Source organism: Pteropus alecto, unplaced genomic scaffold (genome assembly GCF_000325575.1).
Source record: "Pteropus alecto unplaced genomic scaffold, ASM32557v1 scaffold226, whole genome shotgun sequence".
NCBI lineage: Eukaryota > Metazoa > Chordata > Mammalia > Chiroptera > Pteropodidae > Pteropus > Pteropus alecto.
The window spans coordinates 1,576,059-1,601,086 of record NW_006440132.1 but is presented as its reverse complement, the minus strand read 5'-3'; the positions used below and the strand labels follow the sequence as shown (position 1 = coordinate 1,601,086).

At 46.9% G+C, this 25,028-nt stretch overlaps 1 protein-coding gene across 7 annotated transcripts in view; it reads right to left on the bottom strand.

Moving 5' to 3' along the window:
* Positions 1-25,028, bottom strand: part of CDK5RAP2 (CDK5 regulatory subunit associated protein 2) — a 157,747-nt gene that overhangs the window by 16,458 nt on the left and 116,261 nt on the right. For 2 of the 7 annotated variants that reach the window (XM_025050458.1, XM_025050456.1), the window contains 8 exons: positions 24,247-24,479; positions 16,097-16,145; positions 13,000-13,175; positions 8,807-8,926; positions 4,743-4,859; positions 2,589-2,778; positions 1,562-1,683; positions 219-467 (listed from right to left, as the gene is read on the bottom strand). In XM_025050458.1, the coding sequence (XP_024906226.1) occupies positions 219-467; positions 1,562-1,683; positions 2,589-2,778; positions 4,743-4,859; positions 8,807-8,926; positions 13,000-13,175; positions 16,097-16,145; positions 24,247-24,479 (1,256 nt within the window). The remainder of the gene's footprint in view (positions 1-218; positions 468-1,561; positions 1,684-2,588; positions 2,779-4,742; positions 4,860-8,806; positions 8,927-12,999; positions 13,176-16,096; positions 16,146-24,246; positions 24,480-25,028) is intronic. The other 5 variants (XM_006917083.3, XM_025050455.1, XM_025050459.1 and 2 more) reach the window with 5 other exon arrangements.

Here is a 25,028-nt window from a genome sequence, read left to right as displayed (position 1 = left end):
CTCCACTTCTCTGAGAATCAGGAGGCCCCAAAACGAGATGACACCATTTTGCCAAAGGTGACAGCTAATTAGCGGCCAGGTCCCTTGGCTCCTAGGGTACAGCATGTCTGCTGTCGATGGAAAGACACCTCCGTGAGCAAGGCACCATTCGGAAGCTCGCACATCCCACAGACGCACAGGGCTGCACCCTCTGAGTGCGGAGGGGCGGGGAGCAGTACCGTGTCTGTCCAGCCGAAGGGGCCGCTCGGGGGTGGGCAGGGTCTGGAGAGCCGAGGCGAGTGCTGCGTCCTGGGCCTTTCTTCCGCCCTTCGCCAGCTGCTCCTCCAGCTTGCTCTGCAGCGCACAGTTGGTCTCGATGCTCCTTTCCAGCTGCGCCCGCAGGGCCTGGACCTCTGTCAGGAGGCCGTGCAGGTCCCCGAGAGCGCCCCGCCCCTGCCAGCCGTCTGCCAACGCCTCTGCTCCGGAAGCTGCAAATACGTGCAACGGGAAGCCCTGACATCTTCCGCCACCGAAGGGTCAGCCAAGAAAGGAGCTCGCCGTTTTAACCTCGCCGCCACCATCGCCCTCCCCTCCCTAAGAACTAGGTACAATTTAAGTAACGACTTGACTTTAAAAACAAAAATATTGGCAGACTTAATTGCTGCTATTCCACAGGCTAAATAAGAGCTGGAAATTAATTTTCGCTTCTGGCCATAAAAGCCTAGCAAATTGCATACCAAACCCCGAAATTATGTCTAGTAGTAATAAAACCTATTTGGGCTGGAATTATAGAATGAAAGGGGCTGATTTTAAGAGCCACAGTATATTAAAAGGTACAACAGCAAGAATAGGAAAAAGCAACTTGAGGAGAAAATGAAAGCTGTGAGGTGGTGAACCTTTTCTAGATAAACTTTCAATAGTGAGAAACCATCTGGAAAATTAGTTTAAAAAAAAAAAAAACCACCACACCTCAAAATTGATTCTAAACCATTAGTCTATATAGTCAGATCGCTCTGATCCGGTATCTCTCTGAGGACACAGAGGGGACCAGGGCCAACGACAACCTCCAGAGCAGTGTCCACTATGGAGTACATGGCTCCATCCTTATTTGCTGAATGAATGGGCAAAAAGAAACACATACTAGCAATAAAATTATAATAAAAGTTACTTCTTGAGTGCCCACTATGTGCCAGGCACTAGGATTCTTTTAATAAATGATCTCATTTAACTTTCACAACGCTATACAATAGCTATCAGCAGGCATGTTTTATAGAGGAAGAAACAGGCCCCGGGGGTGAGGTGACCTGCCGAAGGCAGAGACACCGTGAAGCAAGGCGGTGAGGACCCAGACCCCGGCTGGCCTGACTCCTGAGCTGAAGCCCTTCCGTGGTTCCTACGGCTTCTTCGGAAGAAGGGTGAGCCCGAGAGCTTGCTTCAAAATACACCTGCTCCACCCAGGAGGCAAGCACAGGTGTGACGACAGCATTTCAGGCAAGAGTGCTAACCCCGCAGTCCGGGTGAGCTGACAGCCCATGACACAGAGCCCAGGCTGAGAGGGGCCGTGGACCGGAGCGCCCAGTACCTCTCAGGGTTCTGTGTTCCTCGTCCAGCTTCTCATACACCCTCAGCTCCACTCGGAGGGACTGGAGCAGCTTGTCGTTCTGGGAGAGCAGCTGCTGCCTCCACTCCGCCTCCTCCTGCACCCTGCAACGGCCCCAGCACCACGGGGAGGAGAGGTCAGTTCTCACTCAGTCACTCCCGCAGGCCAACTCCACCCTCGGCTAGAGGAGTGTGGACAGCGGGGCCCGCGTGGTTAAGGACCCCAGTCGCAGCCACTGTGAGGTGCGTGCTCTCTAACCCTCACTTCGGGACTATGAGGAAGTGAAGCCCAGGACTGCGATGGCGAAGACAATGACCTGGCCAAGTCAGCGCACCACCCTGGGGAGCCCAGAGTGATGTCGCTCACTAAGAGACCGGGGCACTCGCAGGAGCTGACAGACCAATGAAACGTGTGGGGCGAGACAGAGTCTACAGGGAAACTGCCAAGAGCAGTCAGTACGACCCTTTTAAAATCTGAGTCAGACCCATGCTCCTCCTCCACTCAGAATCCTTCCCAACGGCTTCCCGTGTGACTCAGTGAAAACCAAAGTCCGTACACCGACCGGGTTTTTTTCCAGCCACCTCTCTGCCCTCACCCCCCACCACGCCCTCTCTCCTCCAGATGCACTGGCCTCCCTGCTCTGCCCTGCAGAGGCCAAGGACACCCCACCTCGGGGCCCTTACCGTCCCCTCCAAAAACAACCCTCCGCCAGGTGTCTGCAGAGCTCACACCCTCACTGCCTCAGGTCACTGCTCAGATGGGGTCCGTGTAGAGAGGTCCCCCCCAGCCCCTCCTGGAAAAGCAACAGCAACCCGCCCCCCCAGGCCCACCCCCCTTACTCAGACGACCTCGCTCCTTGCATTTCATTCCCACCTGACCCATTACGTGTTGCGTGTTGCTGTCTTCCTACCCCCGCCTGTGCATGAGGGCAGGGCCCGGCACACCCTGTTTCATCACGGCAGCCCAGCGCCTGGACGCCGGCCTGGGCACGGCTGCACCCGCCCACTACCTGCTCAGCTCGCTGTGGCTGTCACAGAGCTCCTGGAGCAGCTGCTGGCTGTGCCTCTCCTTCTCGCCCACCTCCTTCTGCAGCCTGTCCTTCTCTCCCTTCACACAGGCAAGCTCTTGCTGGAGGTGCTCAAGGTTCGCAGTCTTCCTGGAGAGGGACTCTCGTAATTTTTCATTCTCCTTCTGTTTATCTGCAAACACGAAAAGCGCGGCTGAGAAGAGACACCATTTGTTTTTTCCAACCTTATTACGCAAATACGGCACTTCAGCTCGAGCACTCCAAGAATACAAAAGAGAACGAGATTTAATCTGGCATTTATGATTCTGGCATTCCAATTATCTCATGCATTTTGGGCAGATAAATCTGTCAACATCAAGGCTGCAGATTAAACGTCACTGGGATGAAATGGGCCTGTTTAATTTTCTATTAAATAATGGGCTGTGCAAACCTACTTTGCCTTCACAGAGCAAACAGTGGGTAGAAATTATAGACAGAAACAAGAAACAAGCTCCAAACTCTGGCAGCGCGTGTTGGGAAAGTCCGCCAGCCTCCCACAAGGCCAGCCAGGCCGTTCCCTGAGGACAGCACCTCTCCCGAGAAATAAATACACACAGGGCACAGGGGCAGCCGTCAAGGGCACGCTCGGAGGCCGTGGGGCGTGCTCACGTGCTCTTCCGCTTTCTGACTCCATAACCTTGAACGAGTTTCTCCCCTTTCCTGTGCCTCGGTTTCCTCATGTATCATTGTGGGGATTAACGGGGTGAGTAGGTGTAAAAGGGCTTAGCACGGGGCTTTACAAGCGCTTTGAGGGCTGCCAGCAGCGCTGGTGGTGGTAACAGCTAACAGGCCCACAGAGCTAACTGCAGACATGACATGTATCATCCTATTCACTCTTCACAGCAAACCTCCAAGGTAGGTACTATTATTATTCTCTCCATTTTCCAGACAGGAAAATAAGAAACGAAAAGGTTAAGACCTCCCCCAAGATCACACAGCTAACAAGCGGCAGAGCCAAGATTCGGGCCCAGGTTGTCTGATTCTCCTCTTAACCGTGACACAAATCATTTCTGAGCAAGTTTCTCCTCCCCACTCAGACTCCAGCCATACTTAGCATCATCTGATTCCTGACAGGTCTGTACTCGCCCCATCCCTAAGCCCTCAGCCTGTGTCTGCTCTTCCCTCCTGGTCCATCTCAACCTTAGGCACCGTGATTAACCCCAACTTGTCCTCTAGACTCCGCTTCCGAGGACCAGTTTCCCTGGGTCAGGATGCCATCTCCAGGGTCCTGCAACCAACTCTGAGCCCGCCTTCGCCATGGCTACGCCTCACAGTGGCCTGCGGTGGGTGGCCTGGCTGTCCTTTCCGTCAGACTGTGAGCCCTGGCAGAAGGGGGCCCAATTCTGTATCGGAATCTACACAGGCCCTGACACAGAACCAGAGTCTCTGCTGAGTGAACGAACCATCTGCAGAAGCCTTAATTTCATCTCTCACCCCAGAGTCGGCACGAACACCTCCATGGAAAGTGAACTAAGCTGGCCCACGTGCCAGCTCCACCACCTTCCAGCTCTGTGACCACGGGTCGGTCACTCCCCTAGGCCTCAGTTTCTCACCTGTCAAAAAGGACTAATACCATGTCATTCCAGGAGCCCATTAAGTGTCGAGAGGTCTTGTACGTGAAAGCTCCTTGGGGGCGAAGCTCCAAACAGAAGGAATTAAGAGAAGGGATCTTTGTTAAGAAATACTGGAAAACTTTCCCGAGAGTGGGAAATCTCTGGTTGAGAGTCTGGCAGTAATATATTGCAGGCCTTCCTTCTCTCTTCCACTGAGAATTCAGACAAATGAGAGGTGGCTGTACAGAGGGAATGGGTAACGGGTAAAGAAAGTAATGTTTACTGGGCCCCACGAGAGACGCCATGCTGAGGGCTTCACAGGGTTTGTCGCTACAGCCCTGTGGGGTATTCCTGTCTTACAGCTAAGAATACTGAGGTTCGGAGAGAGGTTAAGTGACCTGCCCAAAGTCAGAGCCACAGGATGCGACTCAGGTTGGTCGGACTCTAGTGCCTGCGTTAGTGCCAGCTCAGGTTGGTTAGACTCTAGTGCACGCCACAGAAGGCTGCGGGGCTCTAGGCTGCGGGTGACACCTTTGACTCTCACCTCTAGACCCTTTAGCAAGCATTGTATTGAGGGCCTGGTTCTGCTTCCTCAGGAAACGAATTTCTGATGTCAGAGAATTATGCAGCTCTGAATCGTAAGCAAAAATGTTTGAAGAACCTATAAAAACACATATAAATAGTGATTGATGAAGAGTGTCCAGGTCATATAGAACTTTCTAGAAAACAGTTTTGAATAATGAGGACACACAACATACAAGGGAAAACACTCCTGTGAACTAGATAGGGTATTACCAGAGCCCAGAGGGAAATGAGAGTGAGCTTGAAATAGGACGCAAGAGGGGATCCCCGCACCTTACCTGTCCTAAGGGAGAATGACGCAGGAGACCTACGCTGGGTGGGGGGGTGAGTGACAGCCCTACCCTCCACAGATCTCTCTCCAGAAATCCGAACCCGTGTAATCCACAGCCTGCCAGACCTGTCCCAGCCCACAAAGCCAAAGCTGAATTCCTCACCTTTCTTTCTTCCCTCACTCTTCCAAACCTGCTCTTTCTCCCGTTTTCTGCCCCTACAGATGGTGTCGCCACTGTCCCTAACCCCAGTGAGAAACCTGGAAGCCGTCCTAACACCTCTCTCCTCTACTGCCCAGTCAGACAAGCATGACTGCGGACGCCTCCCACAAACGCCTCGGACACCGGCCCACTCTTTTTTGCCGCTGCGGCTCAGGCTTCATCGCCTTGCCTCCCGGCTACGCCACCAATGGGGTTTTCATCTGAAATACGGTCCGTTCATGTAATTCTCTGCTCAAAAACATCTGACAGCCCACCACTGCAAAAGACAATCAAATAAAGCAAACACAGGGTCCAAACTTCAGACGGCCATTATTTAGCTCCAATTCCATGGCGTACCCCACACCCTCTCCATCCTAGACCCTCATGTCCTCAAATGCAGCCAAACTGGGCCACGTTGGTTGGTGGTCACACATCTCCTCAACTTTGGAGAATGAGGTACTTTACTCCCCTTGCCTACCACCTTCTTCACCCGTCAAAATCATACTCGATTCAACTCTTAGCTCACATTCTCTGCCTCTTAAGTGTTTGCTAAGGAGATCAGGGGGTCTAAAGCTAGACAGACTTTACATGTCTCCCCACGCTGTGGGCCATCTCCTGAAATCCCGTCTCTTCCTCTGGCTGGACGCTTCCCTTGACACTCCATCTCGACACTCCCCGTCCTCCGAGTTCTCTACCTCTGTACTACACATAATGCTCATGTCCATAGCACCCCCTGGAGAGTCCCTATGGCGTGCAAGGCGCCTTCCACACGTGACAAGCAGATGCTTTCTCTCCGTCTTCCTTACCGACTGTCGACTGAACCACGGAATAAAATGCCAGATATCTGCTTCCCCAGCTTCTGGCGCAGCTACCTCTGGTCCGTGAAACTTGAAAAGAAGCCTGCTGGGAGCTTCTGAGAAAGATCTCCCACCCAGATGAAAAGAGAAGGACAGGGAGAAGCCCTTCCCACTTCCTTCCCATGATCCAGACACTGTCCAGAGAGGGAGTGATGCTTGTAATTACTGCAGTCATCACAGGCACTAACCCCAAGCCCTGCTATCACTGAACCATTAAATCTGCCTTAGAACTGCCTGCCTCTGGATTTCCTGTTATGTAAGAAAACATAAATCTCCACTGTTACACCAGTTTTTACGCATATTCTGTTAGCGGCAGCTGAAAGCATCCTGGTACACAAGTGATTATCTGGAACAGTCAGACTCCCTGTAAGGCATGACATCAGCTCTCCCAGAAGCCAAAGTTCATACTCTCCATTCTCCAGCACTACATTTTTCTCATGCCCACGATTCACTTACCACAACGTCCTACGGCTTTTCAATTCACACATGTCTCTCCCTGCCACCTTCCTCCACGCTCCTCTACGAATTCTCGGGGTCTTTTCAGCGATACCTGCGTCTGAACCACGGCTCTGGCTTCTTAACTGCGTGACCTAACCAATCACATAACTTCCCTAGGTCTCCATTAGCTCAATGAAAACGATCGATGTCGTTATTATTGTGATTACCATTTGTATTAATATCATAACTAATGATAGGCTGGAGCTAACACAGGACCAAAGAGCAATCTGGATAAACAGGAAAAATTCTACAGAAGTCTACCATGACCACAGCTAAGTTGGTCACTTTTCAAAAAGAATAATCAGGCCAAACAGCAGTTCCTGACAAAGCCTGAGCTGAAAAGCCAGTCTTTTTCCTCTGGCCACCATCAGTATAAGCTCATGTAAGTGGTGACAAGCTGGAAGACCTGGCCCATGAGATGACAGTTTTTAACAACGCTCCACCTCAACACCACAAGGAGCATGTCTCTCTCAAACCTGCTCCCGGACGAACATCTCATGGCAGGGGGCAGGCAGGGCCACGACTGTTTCTTTGTCTTTTCAGAGACTGTGATGACATGCTAAGGACAGCATGTCTTTCCAGCAGCCTAAATACTTGTTGAATCCCTTTCTGTAAACCTTCCCGTCAAAGTGAATTACTCTACAGAGCAACTGGCTGCTCCATTATAGCTGGTGGCCATTTGAGCCCTCGAATAATTCTATAATTGGATTTGCCAGGGAAAATGTAAAACAGAATGAATCTAATTCAGGCATTACCACGAGTGAACGTGAAGGGCCCAGGCGTGTATTTCTTTCCTGTGTTTGATATGACTAATAACTCAGATTAACCGACTTCCCTGGGGGTAGGAGGGGAAGATGCAGGATGGAGGAGGTGGATGGAGAGAGTGAGGGAACCACTCTGAACCAAAGTGGAGCATGCGCAGTACTTTGGAAAGATGTCCTTCTGGGCCGATGGCTATGGTGGGCTGGAGAGGAATGAGAACTGGACTAGGAGGTCCAAAGACACGAGTGCTGCCACCAAAGACATCCTTCCAGGACTCAGTTATCTCATCTCTAAAAATGGGAATGACATTAGCATCCTGCCCTTTGCAGAGCTTTGCGAAGTTAAACTAGGAATGTTATGCGAAGCAAAATAGTAAAATAAAATTGATAATGACGAAACAACCATTTGTTGAGTGGAGCACCCAGCAAGGCCCCATTCGTAACATTGCCTCGTTTAATCTTACAATGACTCTTATAATTAAGATTGGGAGAGGTGGGGGGACTTGCTCAAAGTCACAAAGCTATAAACAGAAGAATTGGGATCCACACCTAGGTGGTCCAATCCCAAACAGTCTCAGGCTTTTCGTAGCACACAGAGCTGCTCTCAAGACACATTCTTCACAGAATAAAGATACTTTCTTTGGAGAAATAAGAAAAGGTGTCCAAAATGTATTGTTCAATGAAAAACAAGGGACAGAATAGTGATAGAAAGTATTCTACCTCTGACATAAGTGAGAGAGGGAATGAGAATACATATTTGTATTTACATTTTAAAAACACTGTTTAAGGATACAGAAGGAACAAACAAAAGTGGGAAGAGACGGGAGAAGAGGATTAATGGGTATGGGATGGAGATATTAATTTTTGAACCATGTGACTATCTTACCTATGAAAAATAAAATTCTTCATGAAACAACATTCCATTCAGAGCTACCTGTGGCTATGCAGGAATACTGGTGATCTTTTGATTGGCATGTTGAGGTTTACCAGACTGTTACGATGCTAATATTTTTATAATCTATTATTAACACAAAGACAAAATATTGCTTTGTTTTATTTTAAAATACCTATCTATGTCTCCACAGCTTCTAAAGGCAAACCACAAGTCAACCCAATTCGCGATGTCAGAGGCTGGCAGATTTCTCCAACGCCTGGAAAGTACCTGCTTTGTGACAGGGTGTACCACGTCAAGTAGCTCACATAATTCTCATCACGACAGGATAAATGGAAATTATTATCCCCATTTTATAGCTAAATTACTAGAACTAAGAGTCTGCAAGGTTAAATGAGGTCACCCTAGAGGAAAACGGCGAAGTCAGGATTTGAACTGAAGTGTCTCTGGCCACAAGTCTGAAGCTCTTCCCAATGCACAGAATGGGCAAATGCATGGCAAGTGGAGCGCTCAGGGGCCCACACGGCCCGTGGGAAGGGCCCCCTCACCTGGATCAAACTCAGACTCCTGTCGTTCCAGCTGTCTCCGCAGCTGTTCATTTGTCTTAATAGAGTCTTCTAAACGTCTTCGCAAACTTCGAATTTCTTGTAGATGTTCCATTAGTAGGTCTATAGGAAGGAGGAAATTTTTAAAGTCTGAAGCCCCCGACAAAGGGAATAATTTCTAGATTAGGCAGTGATCTTGACAATCCAACAGTACTGGATGTATTAAGACAGTCCGCAACTGACAATTCTTTCCCAGGCACGAAGAGGCTGAGCTATTGCCCACGGCACACAGACACAGTTCTGGAGTGATTCTCCACAGCCCTCCACGAAGAAGGTGTTTTACATCACGTGGAAAAATTATATTCCATACGACTTTAATGCCAACTCTAATGCAGCCCTTTATTCTTCTAAATATCAAATATTAAAACCTTCCTTATGGTGAAACTGACAGATCACTTTCGAATCTGCCTGAATTGCCTGAGAGTTGATTAAACTTCCTTCATTATGAATCTAGATATTTTCAAGACTAATTCTTTGAAAGGAATATGTTTCCTTTCATCTATCACTTGCTAATTTAAGACTTAAAAACAAAATAAAACAATAATCTCAAGCTAGTGAGAATAGCAAGAAAAGTACTCTCGAGAATATATCCTCTCAGCGTGAGTATAAATGTATGTGACTTTTTGGGACTATTTTTATCATTAGACTTAGAAAGGTTCTTTTTAACGTCTTTTACCAAATAACTCTACTTACAGGAATTTAGCGATCACCAGAGATGCTAACAACCATTTGACAGAATGCATAAAAATGTTCGTGTTGGCACTACATATAACAGTAAGAACTGAAAATAAATTATTAAATAAGTCATATTACATCCATTATGATGTAGTATTATACAGCTACTAAAATTATATTATGAAGACTCTATAAATAACATGGAAAAACAGAGATACAAAAGAGCTTAGCGACATAATCACAACTCTATTTCAAAACTCGCTGACAGGAAAGACATACGCAAAACAAGGAAACAAACCTGAGTATTACCAGAGGTTGCCTTTGGGTGTAGATTTTAGGCTTTAAAAAACTACTGCATTACATCTTAAAATTATATTTAATAATACACAAAAAATTTGAATTTCCAAATTTTCTAAAATGAGCAAATATATATATATTTTTTTTAGCCTCGGCCACACCTCAATTTTATAAAGAAAGCAAGCAGCATAGTTCCAATCTAGAGGTAGGTTTCTAGAATCAGTGTTTAAAGCATAATCACATTAAGTATCCAAAGGCAAAACTATGTCTTTAATTCATTAATTAGGGTATACTCGGTATGTCTTAGTAATGTTTGTTTTAAAACATTCTACTAATGTTATGACTCGGTTTTAATTCCTCCAAAATGACTTTCATTTACAAGTGGCACAATATTACAGATCTTTTCCTAATTAAATAGTAATTTCGCCATGAATTTGAATGTTTATGAGATGACTTAATTCCCAAACCCTCGGCTATCTCCTATTAATGCCAGAAGTGTGGCAAGCCATTTGCGGGAACGTCTGAGGCCCTCGCTGCAGCCCAGCACTGAAGCACCCTGTTTGCAAGGAACTCCTGGCACATCCTGGCACCACACCTGCCGGCCCTGCCCCGTAGCCATGCAAATCTTCCAGTGGCTAGTCAGGTCGGAGGGAGTCAGGAACTTATCTGTTCTGACTGCAGCTTTCCTTGCTGGTTGATCCACATCACACACTGCCAGTTTCTGGTACGAGTCATCTTCTATTGAGTCTGGCCGGGAGCTGGAATCATCCCTTGGGCTTAAGGAAACATTCCCGATCGAACTGGACACCACTTATTAATTATGCAGCCCTCGCCAAAGAGAAGGAAACCCTATATTCGCCTTTACGAAGTGAGAGAAAAATACCTGTCCCTCTTACAATAATACCCTTCTGACAAATGCCACCTCTTTAAAATCGTAAATCCCGTTAAGAAGCATCTACCAGAAAACAGTAAGTGCCTCTTTTGCCTAGGCATTGCAATTTATAGAATCTAGGTTAAGAACTGCCCCCAAAATAACAGGAAAGCTTCACGTTCAAAGATATTCCCTGCAGCAATGATCACAATTGTGAAATTTTAAAAATGACTTAAATGTTCAGCACCGGAGGAACGTACGAAAACTGTGTTCGGCCATCTCCACAGACTATTCTAAAGCCACTGGGAATGATGTTATGTAACGTATCAGAAAGCATATGATATAATGGTAAGTAAAAAAGACACACGAAATTCTCTCTCTATTCAGGTTATAAATATGACAAAAGGAAAAACAGATGCAGAGACTGAATGTCTGAAGACAAAGAAAACAAGGAAGCTAACAGCGGGGTTACTAAGATGGCTCCAATGAGCACGAACCCCACTCAGGAAAGCACCCCGTAACCCACTAGGAGAGCATGTTGCGCCCCACGTCATGGGTCCCCAGAGGAATCAGAAATAAAAGATGCCTGAATGGTTCTACACCGGAATTAAACCAAGCTTAGGAGGGCAGGCAGGGTGGAGGCCAGAAAACAGAGGGGCAGGCAAGAGGGAAAAACAGCAGGGGGTCTCTAAAGAACAGGGACCTCTAATATTCCCATGTAAAAGAGCTGGCTTGCTGCATGGTGACCCCAGCCCCTCCAGTTCCTCACACCCGCAACCAAGTCTGCTCCTCCCACAGAGGCCTGTAGGAATGGTCTCGGGGGTTCTTGGAAAGGGACTGAGTTCCATGTCACACCGACACAGTGCAAGGGGTGGCAATAGGGACAGGGAAACAATTCATGATCTGACCTAAATTAGGAGAAGGCCAACTGTACACAGAAACTCACAGAAATTGGAGAGGGATACAGCCAGAAATCCAAAGAAAGCAAATTGAGGCAATTGGTTTCTGAAGACCCCAGCTGATACCTGAGTTACATCAGACATGTACACTTCGCGCTCTAGGTATGTTTTCAAACTGAGTTTCTCTGTGCCCTGAGTGTCCTAAGGAGGCTGTGAGGCCACCACAGGGGACAAAGGCTCCACTCTTATCTGTTTTACATATTGGGCTTCCATGCAAAGATTCATCTGAAAAAAAAGGGAGAGAGATGTTCTGTCGATAAAAAAAAAAAAAAAGATAAAAAATTTTTGAAAACCACTGTTCTATGTGATCAGGTGCCAACAAAGAACTTTAGCGAAAAGGTGCCAGTGTCCGATTTGTGCAAACAACTCACCAGAAGAAAGGAGAGACCAAATGATGTCAGTTGAGGTCCAGAGTCTGTATCAGGGGTCAGAAACCTATGGTCCCTGGGTCAAATCCACCCACCACCTGTTTTAGTAAATAAAGTCTTACGGGAACTCAGCCACAACATTCATGTGCATATTGTCTATGGCTGCTTTTTGCGGCAACAGCAGGATCGAGTAATGGTAACAAAGACCATATGCTCCACAAAGCCTAAAATATTTACTATCTGGCCTTTTACAGGAAAAGAGTACCGATCCCTGGTCTATCTGTTCTGGGGTATACATTCCTTGAACTTCTGAAATATGTTGAATTATAAACACTAAGCCCTACCTAATACCCCAAGAGGAAGTGATCAAGGCTGCAGAAACAGAGGCGGTGAAGGAGAGCTTAGGGGCAGGCGGGGCCTTGGGGGCTGATTCTACCAACTCAGCCCATGGCTCCACGTCAGAGGCAGGACAAGGGGCTGACCCAGAGCGCCGAGAGTTACACAAAAGAGAAACAGAGCAGACGTAGAGAATTACAAAACGTTCAAACAGGGGTTAAGGACTCCAGGCATCTGTACAATTCAAAGCAGAAGAGTCTCCCAAGTGAACCTGCCTTGGGAAGAGTTTGAAAGAAACAAAGGAAATTAACCAGACTTGGAACTGACACATAACCTCGGTGCTTTCCAGCGTGCCACTGTTCGAGAGCAAGGAAATGGCAAGTCATGCAATAAGTCACCATTTAAAAAATAAAAATGACTTTGCCCCCATCACCACACTTTCAACAATCGTAGCTTCCCCCGGTAATAAATGATACTCTTAATAACCAGCTTTGGCCCTCACAGGACCTCTTTTCATCAGAGAAATATTCAAATGTCACTACACTCTGCTTACTAAGGCAAGATGATAAATTGTTGTTTAAACCAGGAAACCTTGGCTATGTTTAAAATGCTTCGTAAGGCTTAACTTACCTTGAGAAAAATTGTTCGCTATAACTGAAGTCTTCTCCATCTCGCTGTCCTGCTTCTGGTCTTGTGAGGAGGACTTTTCGGATATTTCACAATCGGACAAGGCATGAGAGGCTGAAGGCTCAGGAGACTCGGGTAGAATGTGTTTGTAGGTCAAGTTGTCGTCCTCAGTCCTTGACCATTGGGAATGAAAGAGAAATCACTTTCCACGCTAAGATCCCAAACCCGGACCATAACTTACGATTACTAGGCTCTCTGTAATTTCCCCCATCTTCGTAATGTTTTAGAGTGCTTTTATTTTCCTAGGGCATTTTTAGCAAGGATATTCTAAAAACAAAACGTACTCAGTGGGCTTGAGACAGGAGCCAACGAAGAAAGGGACGCTTATGGGAGAGACAAGTGAGGACGTCAGTCAACAGCAACCGTTCGCCAAACGCCAGCGCCGTGCGAGGCATTTTAGATGTGCTGTCTGACTTGGTCCTCAGAGAAACCCTCTGAAGTAGGGAGTATGATCCTCACTTAGCACTGGAAAGACTGAGGCTCATCATAAACTCATCCCCTGCATCACAGCTTTACTGAAGTGGTGGAGCTCTGCCTTCAGGGCCCCAGGAGAAGTGGAAGGCCGGCCCAAATCCATGAAGGGGCCTCATGGGTTTAAAACTCTCGAAATCCTTGTGGTCCTCAAGTAGGTCCCAAAATCACCATTCTGGCAATCATCTGGTCATTAACCGGTAATTTCCCAAGGGCCACCTAAGCGATGAGTAAAAACTCCTGGAACTCTGTGAAAAACCCATGTGACTCTCCATTATAGATAAGTTCCTTAATTTAAAGCTCTTTTTTTCTCCCACTTTTTCCTATTGCTTCTCGTCTCATTATTCATAAGCTCAGACGAGAGCAAAGGACTCCGAAGCTGCAACGTATCCATTAACAGGTAAACACAAGATGCAACTCTGCGCAGACAGCGTGATGGATGCCTGGGCTTGCTGCTGCCTTGCAAAGTGCGGAATGGGCCAAGGGCACCCGTTTAATTAGCTTAGGAGTGACCCATGTGAGTGCTAAGCCTACAGCTGAAAAAAAGAACAGAAGGAAAGAAACAAACCTGTCAGAAATGGAAAGGGTGACACATGGTTGAGGAGGGCTGAAAGAGGCTCCCTGCCTCCCTCCAGCCCATCCTCCAAGAACCATGACAGTCTTTCAAAATGGCAAGTCTAGTCCCTGAACACTCTCCTCTTCTCACACGGCAGAATTTAACATAGTATTTGAGGACCAGCCCAGTATGACCCTGCCTGTCTCTCCAGCCTTGACCCTCACATTTCATGTGCCAGCCACACGGCTCAAAGGGGCCATGGACACTCTCCCAAACAACCCCCAGCCCTCAACTCTCCTTTAGATCTCAGCTGAGACTGTCTCCATTCTGGGAGGCCTCCACAGCCTTCGACGGCATGTGATGTTATTGTGAGGATGGAAGTAGAGGGCTGGACTGGGAGGGATCTTTGAACATACTGCAGTGGGAAAGGAGTATTTCTTCTAAATTTACAAAGCCCTGGTTAAATGTCCTCCAGTGAGCTGTGATTACCTCCCTGCCTGCTCGCTCGAATGATGCTCATGGCCTTCATGATGCAATAAAAACTAAAATTCTATACCCCAGATTGGTCTCTATTTCTTTATTTTACCTCCAGGAGCCCAAAGGGCTATAGTTCCAAAGAGGAGGGAAGTGACCATAGCACTAATAGCATTTAAAACCTTTAACAAGTAAACAGAGGAGGGCGAGACCTTGACATTGCCAGTTGGCCATGCCCTTAAGCTAAGAGAGTATACGATCTCCTTATTCCATGAACATTTTCTGAATTCCAACTACATGCCAGATACTCGGGGCTAGAGCAGGTATAAAGGTATTAAAAACATACTCTTTGCCCTCAAAAAGCAACGTGGAATAACAACAACAGCCCAGGCCTTGGAGTACAACATATTCAAGTTCAAATCCCAGCTCTGCCTCTTAATGGCAAGTATGCAACTCTGACCTTCAGGCTCCTCATCCTAAAATGGGAACAATAACGCTGACCCGGTAGGGTCAGAAATAATGAACGTGAATGCCCAGGGCAGCGGCCAACGCACACCAACACCCGGTTAACGCTAGATCCTTTCCCCTTTCGAGGAGTTCTGGGAGTGGAAAGAGAAATGCAGAAAGTATCACCGTGCCCTGTGGTAAGTGCTGCAATGTAACTATGTGTCAAGTGCTCCAGGAAGAGTAACTGATCCTGGGATGTAGCAGAGATGGGAGCGTCAGAGAGAGCCAGGCTCATCTCCATGTTAAACGACACTAAGAAAGATTTTCCAACGACAAGGGGAAGAAGGCAGAGTGTGCAATCCTGGGATGTAGCAGAGATGGGAGCGTCAGAGAGCCAGGCTCACCTCCATGTTAAACGACACTGAGAAAGATTTTCCAACGACAAGGAGAAGAAGGCAGAGTGTGCGGCTGCGCAAAGGCATGGTCTAAACAGCGACAGTCAGATAAGACGGGAGCACAGGGCACACTGGGGTCCCCAAACCCTGGGCTGTGAACTGGTACCGGTCCATGGCCTGTAAGGAACTGGGCCACACAGCAGGAGGTGAGCAGCGGGGGAGTGAGCGAAGCTTCATCTGTATCTGCAGCTGCTCCCCAGCACCGGCATCACCACCTCAGGTCCACCTCAGATCGCCGGGCCTTAGGTTCTCATAGGAGCACCGGTCCCTGGTGCCAACAAAAGGTTGGGGACCACTAGGGTACAGGATGGAAAGGAAAGATGGGTCAGACCGAGAAGGGTCTCAAATGTCGGGCTAAAGAGTCTGGAATTTATTCTGCAGGTACAGGTGCCAACAGAAGGGATGTGTCATCTGGGTCAAATCACCTGACAGAGAAATGCCACGAGTAACCTAAAATGACTGAATGAAGGCGGCAGGAAAGATGGCATGAACCTTTGGTTCGGCGTGGCCACTCTCAGCTTCGTGAGGGTTTATGCTTTATTTCCGAGCAGCAGGAAGCTAACAGGGTGGGAGGGAGCTGGAACGCTCAAAAAGCCGGCAGACCAGCCAGTCTTCGTGCGGCGTGCTCCACACTCACCTCTCCACCGGTTCATCCTGGGCACTCATTCCCACTCCAGCTGATTTTCCTGGAAGCAGAAATAACATTAAGAAGGAGGAAAATATTTTTTAAAAAAGTGTTCTCTAATAATTTCCTGCTCATACATTTGCAGAGACACTATTCCATTTGTTTAAACGCGCTTTGTAACAATCCTGGATATTTAAAGTGGGATTACCAAGAACACGGTTCATTCAGACTGCGGACTCGTCCTCGTCACCGCTCTGGCCCTGGCTCTCGGAGGAAGGTGACAGCACTGAAATCTAAAAGGCGGTCACAGAGCCGCTGCTGGGTGCACGCTCTTTCTCCTTCTCCAAAACTCTGGTGCTGACAGAACACATGCTCATTACAGGAAATGGGTAAAGAATCAGGTAAAAGAAGGTCGTCACCCTCCAGGTACCCACCACAGACACAGCGCCAGACTTCCTTCCTTTCCTTCATGCATCTTGGCACGGGTGATACCATACTGTGACTTAATTTTTCACTTGGTACTTCATTATAAGCATTTCTCTACTAAACCTGCTCTGGAAACATCATTTTTAATGACCACGTTAATATTCCATTGTAGCCATGCACGCGCCACGGTTTGGCCAGTCCCACTTTGACTTTTTGGTCATCTCCAATGTTTCACTTTTATAAAAATAAACGAAATAAACATCTTTGTGCATACAGCTGCATCTGCATTTAAATTCTTTGCTTAGGAAAGACTCTCAGAAGAGGGATTCCTAGGAGAAGGAGTATATAAGCGCGGCTGACTAAAAGAAATGACAAAAGGAAAAATAAAACATGGCTGGGCAGAAGAAGCTCTTCTCTTTCCTGCATGTCATCATTTGCCGTTTGAAGGGAGCCCAGATTTCAAAGAGACTAACAACTTTATTTTAAAAATACTTCAGAACTCTGGAAATTGCAAACTGGGATGAGCTCTTTGAAGAAACTAACATGTGGCTAAAAGAAAAAAAAACAAACCCTTCTATAGCTGTACTTGAAAAACGAGACTATAATTAAACTACACCCACACATACCATTTTCAAAACTACTTCCTAAAAGGAACAGTTCTCACACACCACAACGCACAGGAAAAGATCACTGGAGACTCGCACATCTGCTTTACGTCTTGTGGCTGTCCCCCTGGATGCACGAGGCGGGCTGTGGCTGCTGTCAGGCTCCCTCACCACCCCACAGGCCAGCCAAGAGCACCAGGTCAGTGCGACGAGCCGAGTGCGTAAAAGCCACCCACCACTGCAGGGCGCTGTTGGGCACCGCGAATGAGTCAGACAGGCCGGGGCCACCAGGGGCCAGGCCCTCAGATGGTTCCAAAATACCCACCATCTCCTTTAGGCCTCACCACAATCCCACCGGCCCAGCATTGGTATCTCCATTTAATAAGAAACAGAAATCCAGGAGGTTTAACGTTCCCACTCCCTCACTCTGCCCGATGCACACTCTCACCTACTTTACCGCAGGTTCCAGATTACTAAGGGCCATGGAGATGCTCCTATAGCCAGCTCAGCCACAATCTGTCTTCATCTTCTGGGCTACATGCTGACCCCAAAGGGCATAACGTTTTGACTCCCTGAAAGGTAGGAAGAAGTTGACAGGCTCTACCATAGTGAATGCTCTCAGGGGATCCACCTCTCCATCCTACATTCCTCCTCAAGCGGGGAAGCTATATGTGGCTGGGTCACATTCTCACACCATGACTGAAATCCCAGGCTGCAAACCACCAGAACGGGCAGGGCCGACTGAGCACGGAAAGAACAACTCCATCAGCATTTTTCACCTCCCACCTGCACGAGCCGAGGGCTGCTGACGACCATTCAGCGGACGGTAAGATGTTGGCCCTACAGACCCTGAGGGTGGCCGTCTGCCCCAGCCCAGCCTTCCAAAGGGCTGAGGTGTCCTCCGCACGCCAGCCAGGCACACGGTGACTCCTGTCTTACACTTCACCGCTGCTCTTTGGGAGACAGACAAACTCCCCAGCGACTTCCCAGGGCAGGGGGCCCTCGGTCTGGGCTGGGCTTTAAGCATTCATAAACGCATCTTCGATCCATCAAAAACCTCTCCAGGACCAGAGAAGAAAGTGCCCGGATGCCACCAGCAGCATGGGTTTCCTCTTCTTCAAATAAGAGATCCTTTGGGGAGCTTGTAATGACAACAATTGTATTCCACGCGTTCCCCTACCTCGACAGAGTTCTTTGAAACAAAATGGCAAACTATCATTGTGGGATTCACAGGGAGATCGTTACAACTGATGCACTGAATTTCTTGGTGGAAACTGCCTGCACATAGGTGACAGGGCAACATCTGTCAGGCTATTCCAAAAGCTTAGGATGGGTGTCAGAAAAACACTGCTCCCACCTCTCAGGCATTTCTTATTGCTATACCTAAAAGCTGAGCGGCAGTGGGGGGACTTCATCTTTCCAAGTAAAAAGACAACTAGTTTTCCAATTCGCATTTGAACAAGTGAGAGGATTATTAAGCAGGACAGACTTGCGGCTGGTTGGCCCCGCATTCGGTTTCCTCTCTGCGCTGATCCACCCCGTAGGAGGAAAATCCGCCATTCTCTCTGACAGCCTGGCTCGCTACACAAACCCTAACCTGTATCCCCCACTCCGCGTCTAAAATACTCTTCCCCAACAACTATGAGTCCTTCCATGATGAAAGTCAAGCTCCAACACCCCTTCCTTCTGGAGGCTCTCCCTTCACAGCCCAGAGGTGCCTCCCGCCAGGCTCACACTGTGTGCATCAGACACAGAGTCAGAGGACACTAGATCAAAGGTGCCCTAGAATGAGGTCCATACCACGTAAAACTATCAGCACTGTCACCATATCCTGACTGGGCACTACATGTCCAGCCCCTCCCTAGGATGGACAGGATAAGGCCCTCATGTTCCAGCAGCTTATGCTCTGAGGAAATAAAATACACCCACGAGAAATCATTGCTGTCACCTCCTGAACTCCCACGACTGGCCAGGCAGACACTTTAAATAATCTCACTTAATCCTCACAAATAACTCTGCAAGACAGGTGCTATAACTTCAGAGAGGAAATCTGACCCCTAACCATAATGCTGGGATTTGAACTCAGCTCCGCTCAGCTCCAAAGGTGCTATTCTTTCCACCCCAATAGGTGGCCTCTCTCACAAGGCTAGTCGTGACTGTCACATGCAAGCTGCGAACAACTCAGAAGTAAAGAAAAGGAACAAATTTGCTTTTACTTGGGTCGAACAAAGAAAACTCCCCGGAGGATGGGCAGAACTTCTGGAAAGGGAGGGGGAATAAAAGCCCTCGAGAAAAGGGACTAGTTTGAACGTAGTCACAGGAGTAAGGAAATGCAAGGCCTGGCCCACAGGAATGGTTGACCAGGACACCCAATCTGATAGGAGTGTGAGATGCATGACATCATGGCAGTCAGGAGGTGAGGCTGTGGAAGCAAACTGCCTGGGCTCAAATCCAGCCTCTGCCACTTCCTGTGGGACCCTGAGCAAGTAAATCAACCTCTCTTCCTCATTTATTAAATGAAGAAAAATAGTACCACTCCCTAGACTGAGAGCAATAATTGGCATATAGCAGAGAGCAGCCTTCCTCACTGCTTCTCCATCATCATCGTCGTCATCATTTTAGGGGTTAGTGGGCAGACTGTGGAAAGCCTTCAGAGAAACGAATGTGTCAGGCTCATCCCTGTCGGCAAAGGAGAGCCAAGGCAAGGGCCCCCAGCAGCTGTCTTCTATGCACGGGGCAGATCCTGGCACGCGTGGCGAGCACAGTGAGGAAAGGGACTGTCTCACGGTCTTCTCCGTACCTTCCCCACTGCTTACTCAAAAACACCTGAACACAAAACACCGCCTTCCTGTTTTCTGCGACTGTCTTGGGAGGTACGAGGATGTGGTGGGAAACCTGGGACTGCAACCCCAGTTCTTGATCTATTTCGGGCCTTAACCTGCTTTGAGAATCTAAGTTTTAGACCCTCACCCCAGAAAAAGGCACATACTCACAAAATCTTGCAGGGTTCCAGACCCCTATCCCTAGCCTACGGAGCTAGGGAAGAATCCTAAGCTCATCCTTACAAGCATTAGAAAACCACACTATCATCCCACTTCTTGGGTTCTACCAATTAAATATGAACAAAGAAACAGCAAGGATATGAACAAAGACTCCAATACAGTGTTCATTATAACAACCCCAAACCGAAAGCCTAAATGTCCATCTAATGGGGAATGATTAAATAAATGATGGTACATTCATACGAAAGAATGCTCTGCAGCTAGTAAAACCAACAATGTAGACTAATGTTTATTATCTATAATTGAACAAAAGAAAGAGATTGCAAACAGTCCTACTTCTACAAATACGTATAAAAAATAGTTCTACAAATATGTATAAAAAAAAAGTCTGGAAATATAAACTCCAGGGTATTCATGTTTTGCTATATAAATGATGCAATTATAGGAGTATTTGCTTATCTGTTATTCCACAATAAACATGTACTGCTTTGTATTAATAAAAAAGACTATATTTGAATTTTTTAAGAACTCATGCTATGCAACTGCCTCAAATATAAAACTACATTGTGATCAGCTCATTTCATAATTCAGGAGCCAGACCCCTTAGATAGCATCCAAGAAAGACCCACCACGGTTTCATTTTATTCTCCAAGAAAAAGAGCTGCAGTGAGGTTCCTGAGACGTTAATGCCTTTTGGAGAAGAAAATAACGTTCTACGTTTACGTTGTCTGCCAAGCCTGAAACACTTCTGCTTTGCAGGAGACAAAAAGTGAGATCTCCTTGGGCTTGTCGAGGTAAATAACGAAAAAATAAATCAGGGGTGGGGGGTGGCTGAATGCGGGGAGGGCAGCTGGTGCCAGAGGCGCTGCCTCTCAGCCGCCACTTCCTAGGGCCCAGGTTGAGGGCTTGCAGGAAGAAAAGAGACAGATGGAAAATGCCTCAGGCCTGGAAGATGCAGCTCTACCGTGAGGACTCTGTTATTTCTCCAATAACAAAATGAAAACTAGCTTATTTGGAAAACTCGAGCCGGAAGAGAGCAGATTTATAAAGCTGGGAAAAGTCAAGTGCTCTGACGTCCTGGCCCGCAAAGGCCACGCAGGCCTGGGCCTAGGAAACCGGTCTGCGAAAGACCTAGCTGTGGGCTCTTTACAACACCAGGAAAACCATTTCCCACACCCAGAGGCCAAACGACCCGATGTTCTACCATGGGATTAAATGGAGCATACGTGGCCCCTCGTGAACCATCTGTACTGTACGCATGAGAAGAAGAGCGAAGGTCGAATCCTTGTGACTTTGAGCAACTGACATTCCTCTGCTAAGGCTGCTCCTCGGGTAGCCCGGGCTGTTCTGAGGACTGAGCCCAACTCACAAGGACAGACACTAGTCAGCACTCAGGGCTAAGGGCCGTCCGTGCAGGGGCACTGAGCCAAGGCGTCACGCCGATTGTTTAACCCTTAACCTCACAAGGGAAAACCTTTGATCTGGAGAGGAGAAGGGACATGACCTGCCTCAGGTTCTGAAAAGATCACTCTGACTACTGTGTGGCAATGAGCAGTAGTGGGCCAGGGCCTGGGAGAGGACGGCCATAAGCCAGGGAGGTGACGGCGGCAAAGCGGAGCCCAGGCAGCAGTGAGGCAGGAAAGGCAGGTCAGACTTGGAGCACACACTGAAGAGAGAACTTCGTAGGGGCCGCTGGGGCCGGGCGCAGGGAGTGGGAGGAAAACAGACTCTCGCATCCCAAAATGGCTGTGGGTTTGAGTAAAATGCAGTCTGAACACTGATCACTGAGTCTACCAGAGTAGAAGCTGTTAGTGACTCTGGCAAATGCCATTTCAGTGGAGAGGCTGGGCTATCCCCAGTGTGTTTAAGAGAGAAAGGAAGACTAGAAAGTAATATTAATGGATATAAAGTAGAGAGACAAAAATAATGACTTCATAGAGGCAATTTAAAAGGATAAAAGTTTATCCTTCGGAACTGCCTTAACGTTTTCCATATTCAAAAAATAAAATGATCGTGGACATGGACAATAGACTAGTAGTTACCACAGGGTAAGGGGGAGGAGGAAGGGAGGAGGTAGATGGGGTAAAAGTGGTCAAATATGTGGTGACAGAAAGAAATCTAACTATGGGAGGTGAACACACAATGTAAATATATATGCACCTTACTGTTAAAATGTACAGCTGAAACTTAACCGTAGTTTGTTAACCAATGTCACCATAAAAAAAAATTAACTAATTAATTAAAACTAAATAAATAAATAAAATAAAACGAAGTTAAATCAGTAAGGATGAGGGGACCCTAAAATCAAATACAAACTGAAACAAACAAAAAACCCTAATTATATTTCGAATGAATAACATAACAAAACTGCAGAAAGAATGAAACCAAACAACTAAATTCAATGCCTGAGTAAATACTCTTAGCCTAGAAACAAAAAGAACTGTAAACAAATCTTGAACTTCTTTAGGTTTGTTTTTCGCAGTGGTATGGATGGGCAGAGCGATTCTGGAACTATCTGTGTGCATTACAGAATTAAGCAAATGAGCAGATACGCTGATGTTGTGAGCCAGGGTTCTCAAAGGAACACAAATACAGAAGAAGGAAAAGCAAGAAAAAACACAGCGGGTTTGCATAGGAACCGAAGGTACCATGTGATTTTTACAGCAATGAACACATCCAGCACCAACTCTTGGTTTTTAAATGGCATTCTCTTTTTAAATGAATGAGGGCTACTTAGAGAAATGATTGATTCAGGGGCAGGACTATATAAAATGAGCCTGAATATCCTTTTCTGTGCCAGAAAGTAAGGAAGTACCCTTCCCTCCGCTCAAAAAAAGAGGGAGACATGACAAAAGGAACTGCCGCCTGCTTATTCTGGACAATCTGAGCAATATGAATGACAGAATGGACAATAAACAGTCAGCTGAATAAAAGAAGAATCTTCAAATCAACACTGACAATAAACGAACAACAAATACATAAATAAAAGGAGGTAAAGGGAGAATTCATCCTTACAGCAGATGTCACCTAACAACAAATGAAGAAGAAATGACATTAGAAAAATAATCACCATGTTGCCACGGTCACAGTAATAGCTGACTAAGGCAAGAACCATCAACAGATGGTAAAACTCGTAGGCAGAACTTTAAAGAGGACTGAGATATTTACAGAGTTAAAAGTATCTCCCATTAACTGCGTTTACATTACACAGGGAAATACTGTAATTCACAACGGAGAAACCTGACAGACGTCACCTAAACCAAGCGATCAAAGTTAATATCACCAAAAATGGGACAAACTGATATTGTGCACCTGCGTAAAGTGATACCATGAGAACACAACATCATTTATGTAGTGGTATACCTGCCCAAACCCCATAACTCATCTGACCTAACCATGAGGAAAACACGGACAATCCCAAATCGAGAGACTGGCCCCAACTCTTCAAATGTCAGTGTCGTGAAAGACAACAGGTGCACTACCCCAGAACTGACAAAGATGCATGAAGGGTTTTGTTGTAGTCTTGAAAAATGACAAATTATTTAAAAAAAAAAAAACAAAAAAAACAACCATTTTTAATGCGATAATACTCATTAAAGTACCTTGCATATAGCAAATGGTTAGCAAAGGTTTTCTTCCATCCTTCCTCTGACCACCTCTGACCCTTGAATGTACTTTTTAACCAATAAAAGTTTTAGGTTTTTTTGTCTGTTTGTTTTCTTTGTTGTTGTCAACAGCTAAAACTCATGAGTTTTTACCGAAAACAACCACCACCAAAAACACCAAAACTGACTTCCATCTTCTCTTGAAAATTCAGAGAAACCAACCGCCTTGTGGTGAGTGCTGAGGAGCAGCCGCTCCTGGCTGGCTTCATTCGTGTGCTTCACCGGCCTGGTCCTTCAGGCACCTACACGGGACCCCAGGCTTGCAACAGGGAAGACCACCAACCACGTGGAAACAGACACTGAAAGGAAGACGCACGGGGCGAGGCGTCTTCCTCTGCCGTCACCTCCTCAGAGCAGAGGGCGGAAGGAAGTAGGGCCAAGGAGTCAGCTCCTCCCGGCCCCCCAAGAAGTCCTGGATCAATGACCCATGTGTCTTAGGACTTGAAGCACTTCACCCCACTTACCGTTGAGAAACAGCTTTTCCAATTTCTCAAGCAGCTCAGCGCACTGATTCAGTTGCTCCTGGAAACCCTCGGCCACGTAGTAATCCACATCGCTGGCCTGAAGCAACTCCTCGAATGCCTTAATCATGGTGTTCATGTGTTGACGATAAATGACACAGATGCCATGGCTATCCTTAATCTGCTGCCGTTGAAGGGAGAGCTCCCTGGCCTGGGACTGAACTAATGAATTGTATCTGATAAAGGGGGGGAAAAGAAAATGCTTGTACCATTTTGGAATTGAATTTTTGTGACCTTAACACTAATTGGAAAAATGACAGAGCACAATTTTTAAAAGCCTGCAGCTGTACAAGTCTATATACTTTTAGAAAAATTGAAAACCACACAAGGTCACTCCTTCGATTTCAAAGCAGCCAATGAATGATGAAACAAAGGTTCTTCTGCAATATTTTTAACCTCATAAAGCCCCCAATTAAAGTTAGATTGGCAAGGACTAGAGAGAACAATCGGTTTCCACACTCTCTTCAAAAAGCCTATTCCGAATTGTAGAAACAAGCGCCCAAGGGTCAGGGGGCCCACCGCAAATTCTCATGAACAAGAAAGAAACTGTAGGCAGGAAACAGACAGGACTTCCTCCTCTCAACTGGAAGGTCGGGGAATAATCATGACCCTAACTACCATTTATGGAGGATCTATGACCTGTCGCTCGCTGCAATAGGTATTTTTTATAAGTTATCTCTTCCTCCCAATCTTCCAACAAATGTATGAACCATTCCTTTTACAGA